Source organism: Mesoplodon densirostris, chromosome 6 (assembly GCF_025265405.1).
Source record: "Mesoplodon densirostris isolate mMesDen1 chromosome 6, mMesDen1 primary haplotype, whole genome shotgun sequence".
NCBI lineage: Eukaryota > Metazoa > Chordata > Mammalia > Artiodactyla > Ziphiidae > Mesoplodon > Mesoplodon densirostris.
Genome location: NC_082666.1, coordinates 51,277,223 through 51,286,354, shown reverse-complemented (window position 1 = coordinate 51,286,354; position 9,132 = coordinate 51,277,223). Strand labels below are relative to the sequence as shown.

Sequence of the window (9,132 nt, the reverse complement as noted above, 5' to 3'; positions counted from 1 at the left end):
TGATATTTCTTTTTCTCAGTGTGATACCCATAGGGTGTGGAAGCAGTGTAAGGTTAGAGACCATAGGAAGTGATGTGCTTCCATTAATGACCAGAATGACATAATCACCACAAAAAGATAAGAGAAATTCTATCCACGTCCCCTAATGCTTTGCCAATTAAAGAGGGAATTAAAACAAAATAACTCAGTGTGATCTTACAGGGAATGCTAAAGATAGGAAGGAAGGAAGCTCAAGAAGATAAAGCAAAATGGTGGAACAGAATATAGATAAGGATTTAGTGTGGGCAAATACAACAGAAAAGAAAATTTATAAGTGTATAAAATCAAGTCAAGAGTTAGCAAAGACACAACATAGTTTGGAGAAAGCATGCAGTAATTTCTTAATGTTCACTGCTAGTTACATCCATAATGCACAGTGACATGGAGAGCTTTAGGAAGGTTTCAGGCTGAAGTACAGAAATGTTAGCAGTGAGGACTTGGAGACTTCCAAGAGAATTCCGCCATTGGGAGATGATAAATGGAGGAAGGCTGAAAGACAACTGGTAACAGTCTTCAAATATTTAGTGGACATGCAAATAAAGCTCTCATTTAGTATGTGTTTACTTATACAGTCTTTGGATCTTAATGTGGGATACTAGAAAAGGTGAGCTGAAACGCAAAGATAATAGTTTAACTCAAGTTGAATGGAAGGATTTCAGATGGAATCTGGTCTGTGGGTTATACCAGAGGATGCTACAGAATTTCTGTGCCTGAAGATCATTGAGAGGAGAATTGGTTTTTCACCTGGAATATTACTGATGTGGTTTGGGAGGGTAGAAGGAATGGCTTAAGAAATCTCCCGAAGTTACTTCCATTCATCCTGGCCCTCAGAAATGAGCAAACACCCCAGGAAGAGAAAATGAGAAATCTCAGAAGTAGAAACTGACTCCAGATGGGTATTTCTCAATTTTTAAAAATTATCATCCTCCTAAAGAGCCTTTTTAGACATTTTATTCTTAATCATCTCCCTATCCCTACGGAAATTTAATACTACATATATACTTCATATCTGTATATGTACTATGGTCAGGCCATGCTCCAGTGTAATATATAAGATTTCCTCCCCACCCAAATCCATTTTTGCACCCTTGGGCAATCACCATCAATGAAAATGCACGCTCTCTAAAATAAAACATCGGTCTGAATGGGAGGTCACTGAGGATGGGAGGAAAAAAAAGTTATATATATTTTAACTCTGGCTTCAGGGACTACATAAATTCTCATTAGTCAGCATACTCATGCTCTACCTGCAGAGGGAAACTTTTTGTGTCCTCTTCTTTCTGTTAAATGGGAAAAGATGAATTCTCTGTCACTGCTATTTCATCTAACTGCAATGGCTGTAATCTTTTGGAGATCCTGGACCTCTTTGTGAATACTGGGAAAGCACATATGTACACTCTCACACTCTATAAAATGTATGCATATGGAATTTCAGATCTTTATAATGAATTAGAGAACTTTATAATGAATGGATCAGGCAGATAACACCTCAACCCACTGATCAAGCTTAATATTTATCATAAAAAGAGACAACTAGACATTATATGCTTCCTGATATGATGCAAAAGGAAAGAAACAACATCACTTACATAGTATTCTTGCTAAAAAATGTTTAACCTGACTCTAATAATGAGGAAACAATCAGAAAAAAATGCCAGATTGTGGAACATTCTACAAACAAACCAGCCAGAACTCTTTAATAATGTCAATGTCATCAAAGACCCACATACACACGCGCACGCACACACACACACACACATAAAAGAAGGACTCTAATCCATTAACTAAAGAGAATGACAACTAAGGGTATATGGATGTCATTGTAATCTTTCCTTTTTGAAATTTCCACTTTGACATTTCTCAAAAAAAAAAAAAGAAAATCATGGATACATGTATTACTCAACTAAAAAAAAAATAGTGGGAAATGAGGGAGAGCGAGCCAGGTTAGGAGGAAGAAGCAAGATGTCAATCTCAGACCCAGAGAGTAGGAGATGCCTGAAGAGCTGAGATCTCCATTTGCCAGGAGAGGTACTTAGGATGTAGTCAGGCCAAAGAGATAAAAGATCGTCTGTAATGATTTTCTTCAGAATTTGCCAAACAAAGTTCTGCGGGAATAGGAACAGTCTGTAATTAAAACGTAAGAGTGGTTTGCCAGCACTAACCCTAGAAGTGCCGATTAGTGCAGCGAACAATATAACCAGGAGGAAATGGTTCCAAGAAGTTTAAAAAAAATCTGAATTTTTTTTAATTGAGTGGAAATTGCATATGCACGAACAGTTAACAGAAAATAACCTTCAAAAGACTTCATAACAGAAGTCTTCAGAGTCCAGCATCCTACTTGATCAGGCATTATTGAAATATAGGAACTCAGTCAACTTTTTTTTTTTTTTTTTTTTTTGCGGTACGCGGGCCTCTCACTGTTGTGGCCTCTCCTGTTGCGGAGCACAGGCTCCGGACGCGCAGGCTCAGCGGCCATGGCTCACGGGCCCAGCTGCTCCGCGGCATGTGGGATCCTCCCGGACTGGGGCACGAACCCGCGTCCCCTGCATCGGCAGGCGGACTCTCAACCACTGCGCCACCAGGGAAGCCCAACTTAGTCAACTTTTTAATGCAAAACTCCTGTGTTGTCCATTGTGCAGAGCTTCAGAGATCCTCCCAGGGCCTGGGCTCCATGCTGTCACTTCTCTGTCTCACTGCTCAACACTCCCATGTGGCACTAACTGCATCGTGCATAGGTCGGGAAGACGGGCTCATTTGTCTGATCTCTGGATGCTTCGGACAGTCAGATATCCTTTCAGCCAAAAACGATGCTGAGAAAATTCTTTGCCTATCTTGTCCTCTCAAAGTTACTTAGGAAGCAAAAAAACAAAAACCAAAAAAGGTATGTTTGTTGTTGATCAGAGCACAACAATACAGAGAGAGGTAGCAGCACTTGGATTCCATGAGACAACTTTGACGAGATACAAAGCAAGGGTTGGTCTGCCGGGTTAGGTCAACACAGAATGCCACGGTGTCCAGACAGTTGACCCTTTCTCAGTCTGGACCAAGAAAAGACTTCATGCCTTTCTAGGCTCTCGCGGCAGCTCCAAATGGCTTTAACACATTACATGCAATGAAACAAAATCAGAGCTGTTGAGTTATTCTTTAATCAGTATTACATTGAAATGCCCTAATACATTCTTATCTACATCCCTCCACCAACTGCTATTTTGTCGAATTCAAATGCTCACTGGAAGTATCATCACCCCCTAGTCATAGGCTCTCAGGACCACCACGGTTTTGCGAATGAATCAGAGAAGGCAACAGTGCTTCAGCTAAAAGTCACTTAGCTTCCAAAACGCAGGATGTAGCACAGAATGATTCTGTCTACTGGGATAGAAACACTGGGAAGGATGGGAGAAGGAAGTTGGCTCCAGCTCCACTGTTACCTTGGCAACTGTGGCGCAAGCATCATCCGGGCAGAAATTAACTTTGTGCCATAATATTATAGGGCAAAGGAAGGGAGAGCGCGGAGTAAGAGGAAGAAAACATCGGCTGGATCTAGAAACTCAGAGGGCCGGCTGGGAAGATTATGAATCAATGGGCGGGGCATTTGAGCTACAGGCACCAAATTACCCATTGTACTTTTGTTGGGTTTTCTTTTTTTTTCACTGAAATTTCAGTATTGTGTGAAGACAGCCACCACACCCTTTAGTAATGAACAAACACTGCACTAATTGGGCTCAGGGCATCTGCTGATCATTCTTGGTCATTTATAACTTCCTTTTATTTCTCTCTTTGGGGAAACGGGAAAAAAAATATCTTGAACGGAAGAGACAAGGAATGGTGTGGTTATAAAAAGCACATTCTGTTGAGGGTGAACTGGTAACTAGTTAGCCTTAGGCTAGAGAGCAGTCTCTTCCCTGCAATGAAAGTGTGCAGACCTTATCTGGGGCAAGACAAGCCACGCCGTGGAGTGGTCCCTGGTCAAACTGTTTATGGGGGAAATTGCACTGATGCTGTGGGACGGGCCTCAGACCTCCCAGCCAAGACCACGGCATCAGGGCCAGAGCCTGCAGGGACCGCACAGGAAGGCTTGTTAGAGAAAAACTGGCTGGGCATCCAGAGTTCCAAAATTCACTGGGTACTTAGAAAACACGTTACAGAAAAGGCAGCCGGCTGACGAGACAGGTAAGTGGAAAAGTACAAGTAAGTATCTCAGTCTCAAAACCTGAATTCCAGTAAAGCTTAGGTGGCAGGTCATAGGCAGAACTGCGACACGCATGTAAGTGCAGAGGCTTCCTTCCTCCAGGATGGGTGAGGGGCCGTCCTTCTCTCCTGGCCAGGTCCACAGGTCATGGCTAGCAGCACTCAGACGGTTAAGAGCACACGAAGTGCGCGGGGAACATCTCTCAGGAGTCACCGCTGGTCTCCAGCTTGCCTGCTCCTGGGAGTAGGTGCGCCTTTTCAGCCAGGGAGGTCTCCCTCCTGCCGGCCCGGGACTCCAGGAGGAAACAGCTTTTCCTCTTTCTTCCGTAGGGTAAGATGGGGCGTTAGTGACACATCCTGCTCGTCATCTCTTTCTGGAAAGCAGGGGGAGAAGGATGGTTAGGAGTAACTATAAGCAGAGCAATGACTTGTTGAAGGATTCTGAAAATACCCTGGCAATCTCTGGAGCCTTTAAACAAGAGGTTGCAAGCATGGCCCAGGAATAAGGCTCAGCATACAGATGTGTTCCACTGGCTGCAGGCTTTTTTTTAAAATCAAAGCAATGTTTAAAAACCTCAGCTAACTTGCCAAAAATCCAGGTTGCTCTGTGTTTTGGAAAAATTGCAAGATCTGGAGCCACTGGGCGGCTGAGTTGAGAATTGCTGTCCTCTTCAGATGCAGAATACACTCTCCAGTTTGCCCCAGTCTCCACCACTCCCAGCAGTCTCCCCATCAGGAGTGAAGTATCACTTACTGATTGATATGATAATTGGATTTAGACGGCTGTTCTCCTTAGAGTAGAGCACAATTTCTCTTTACCTAAGTTTCAATCAAAGATAAAAAAATGGAGGATAGGTACAAGTCAAGAAAAGTGGGAGGAAGGACATTTCTTAAGAGAAAGGAAGACTACCCCAGTGTGTCTGACAGTTAACCACAACCAGCTGGCCTTTCTATAAATGCTCTTGTGGGCATTTATAGACCCCAAATGTGGCATCTGTTCTCCTTCTCTGGGTCTCTGCACAGGCGAGACCCTCGCCGGTGGCCTGCTCCTACCACGCCCTGCTCTCTTTACTTGGCTAATTGCCATCCATTTTCCCAACTCCAGCAAGATGACTCTGATCTGCCTGGGAGGCCTTCAGGCACTCCCGCCCCTCCCACTGTGGATCAGCCATGCCCTCCACCTGTGCCCACCCGGAGGCCTGCGTGCAGGGAGCCAGTTTGTACAGCTGTGTGTGTGTGTGTGCACGCACACATGGGCGACGGGCATGTGGGTTAGCTCTACTTGTGAGCTCCAAGGTGTCAGGAAGAAGAAACCCTCACTAGCAGTGCCTGGCACAGGGCAGCAGCTCCTCTTTCATCCTCAAGAATGTCCTGGGTCGCAGGCTGGGAAGGAGACTTGTGCCTTGTGGCATTTAGGAGGACACGTTTCATATATTTTAGTTAGATGAATGAGCTGCTTCTGAGGTCCACCTGCTGCAGAGCTGACGCCAGCTGCTACCTCTCTTGCACGGTGACCCCAGCTCACCCTCCAGCGCCCCCTATCAAATAGGAAACATCTGAGTAACAGGAGCTGGCGAATAGGCATGCCAGCTGCTCAGAGACTCTATTAGAAAACCATACCAATGTACTGGTTAAGAAAATAACCAAATATACAGAACAGAATTTAGGTACTTTGGCACCCTTATAATATTAAGCAAGGCAATTATGTAGAGATACATATATTGAAAAATTAAGTGACCATTTACTTATGCTCAGTACTTGTGCTATGGACCAGGTGCCTGGGAGATGAGGTCACTGTTCTCAAGGAGCTACAGTCTATCAGGGAGAAAACGATATAAAATACAATGATAGGGCTTCCCTGGTGGCGCAGTGGTTGACAGTCCGCCTGCCGATGCAGGGGACACGGGTTTGTGCCCCGGTCCGGGAGGATCCCACATGCCGCGGAGCAGCTGGGCCCGTGAGCCATGGCCGCTGAGCCTGCGCGTCCGGAGCCTGTGCTCCACAACGGGAGAGGCCACAACAGTGAGAAGCCCACGTACCACACACACACACACACAAAAATACAATGATATAAATATTAATATTTAGAGGAGGAGGTGACGCATGGTAGAACCCAATCCACCCATCCCACTCTGCCCTCACTAGCACCCTGTGTGACCTCCCTGAGGCTTTGGGTCTTAGCTGAAGTGGCCCCTTTCTAGGGATACCTAGGGATACCCTTCCGAACCTCCAGGATAGGGCATCACCTCCTCTTCTGCTCTTTCATAGCACCCTTCTTCACAACCAGGATAGTCTTTCTGTTTCATTCCTGCCTCCTGGATTCATCCCTTGTAAGATCCTGTAAGACCCACGGAGAAAAGGGCTGTGTCTGTGGTCTGTGCTGTGTCCCCAGTGCCTGGCAAGTGATGGTGGATAAAATGTTTGTGTAATCCAGTAATGAATGGGCTCCCAGTGTCCTCATCTGTGAAACAGACCAGTGATGCCTACTTGAGGTGAGTGGGAAGGTTAAAAAGTATTCATGGACAGAGTACGCATTCATTCCCTTTCCTCATCTCTCCAGAAGCACAAACATGGCAGCGGCCACTTTGTGCTGGGAAGGCAGAGCCTTGAGAGGACTTCTCTGATAACGTACCCACTGAGATGGACTCCACAACCTAGAGGAGGAGGAGTCTGACAGGTGAGGCTGGGAGAAGGGGGACTGGAGAATAGGGGCTGTGGCCGGAGGGAAGCACAGTCGAGGTGGAGCCTGCCAGGGATCTGATGCTGCTGTGGGTGGAGCAGGGAGGGGGCAGGGCAGGATAGGGATGCAGGGGTGGGGAGACAGGTAAGCTCACAACTATTTGAATAAGGACCCAGGCACCTGGTGTGGGGGGATGGAAATAGATGATGACAACCTGAAAAGGAATTTGCTATTCCTCTGTTAAGCTTCCAAAGGTTCTTGTGTTTTTGGTTAACTTTTTGTGACAGAGATGGGAAAAATTAGGTGGGAATTAGGTGGGAATACAAAGTGTGCGTGTGTGTGTGTGTGCGCGGGTGTGTGCGGGTGTGTTTGAAAGAGTGAGAGCAAGAGAGTGAAGGAGAGATCATGGGATGAAGACAACTTTGCCTTTATAGATAATTCTCATAATTATTTGCAATGGGTCAGGATTACAGAAAGAAAGGAACTAGCATTTGTTAAGCCCCTGTGAGTTGCAGGTGCTTCGGGTCGTTATATTAATATCATTGCCTCTGTAAAACTTTGACAGAAGAGGAATCCAGGCCTCAGAGCAGAAGTGATGTGCTCAGGGTGAACAGGTATGGTGAACAGTAAGCTGCCCAGCTTAAATGGTAACAGTTGCTTCCATCAAACAAAGGTTTGCTGTTGTTTAGTCTTGGTGTCCCTCACGGCCCTACAGATATCACTTCATGTAACCCTTACCCTGATCCTGTGAAGTAAGCTTTGCCATCCCCATTGGTCTGATGAGGAAACAGGCACAGAGACAGAGAATAACTTATCAAAGCCACACAGAAAGTGGCAGAAGTAGAGATTTAAACTCAGGTCTATCTGGACACAAAGGCCAGCTCTTTCCACTACACCACATGACCATGGTTTAAAGCCTCTGAGACATTCTTATGGATATTCATTTGAGTGATATTGACTTATATTAATTAACGATTAATTGCAATCGTTCCTGAATTTTCAAAATGCCAAAGAGATAGTTTTTCTTTATCCAGACTGATGCCACTTTGAGTTACAAGTGCAATTGGTAAATACTAAAACAATTATGCCACTAAAAGACTATAGACACTAGAAATATGGAAGACTTTTTTTTTTTTTTTTTAAGGAAAGCAGAAGAGGGAAAAGATTGAGAGAGGATATGGGACTTAAGCAAAGCCACTGAGTTAGTCTGTGAAAAGCCAGGACCAGTGCTTTCCTCACCACACCGTGCAGCCTCAAATGCAGGAGAAAAACTGTTTACTATGAGGCCTCTTAACATTCTTACAGGGAATGAATGGTTGAAATAGATCTGAAACTTGAGGAAGGACGTCTCAGTTGGATCCGCCCTGCAAAAGCCTACAAGCCTTCACAGCTGTATTCTAGCGATTTCCCACTGGGTGGCGCCAATGGGCTGGCTAAAAACCAACTGGTTCTGAGAAAAAAAACCCAAACCAAAAAAAAAAAAAACCAGACAATATTGGGTTCCATGGCTTTCCTCTTCATCAGAGCCCTCCTGCAGGCATCCAGCAAGGCCAAACACGTTCCTTCCTATCGGGGAGAGTAGCTTAAGCAACTCCTATGCAGTTCGCTCTCTAGGGATGAATTTGCCATTGCAGGCGTTATCTGAACCCACCATGTATTAAGTCCACTAAAGAGCTCCAACAGGTGCTTAAGAGGTTTCTGCAGAGGTAGTGTGAATTTTCTGAGAAATGTTCCTAAAGACTGTATTTGGCTTGTACATGAAGACTTTTCAAGCACCCAGATTTTTAAAAATCCATTCTTAAGGAAAGAGTAAAGTCAGGTTTTGGTTGTGCTCAGTCGGTACCATTGCTTTAATGTAAGGCAGAACTTGATTCTGCAAAGTCCCTGATTCCCGACTCTCAGCAGAACAAAGTCCACACTCTGCAGCCTGGCAAACAAAGCTGTTCTTAACTGGATCCACCCACCCTGCTCACCTCCTGTTGAAGCCCAGCCCACTCACCACACCCATCAGGCAAACTAGACTCCTCCCCGTCCTCCAACAGCCCTGGTCTGTAACGTTTCTAGTAGCTTCCCATCGGCTTGTTTCTTCCATCTGGAAAATGCTTTCTGCCCTTCTATGCCTGGCAAACTTTGACATCCTTCAAGATCAGAAAGGGTTAATTAGCTCCCTTCCGGGGTTCCTCCATCACTTTGCACACACCTGCAGATCACTGCTTTCTACCAGC

The 9,132-nt window shown here is 45.2% G+C and overlaps 1 protein-coding gene across 1 annotated transcript in view; it reads right to left on the bottom strand.

Moving 5' to 3' along the window:
• Positions 1-4,410: 4,410 nt before the first annotated feature.
• Positions 4,411-9,132, bottom strand: part of MOB3B (MOB kinase activator 3B) — a 124,007-nt gene continuing 119,285 nt past the window's right edge. Inside the window, exon 3 of the mRNA XM_060101658.1 lies at positions 4,411-4,601. Within this exon, the coding sequence (XP_059957641.1) occupies positions 4,572-4,601 (30 nt within the window). The 3' untranslated portion in view covers positions 4,411-4,571. The remainder of the gene's footprint in view (positions 4,602-9,132) is intronic.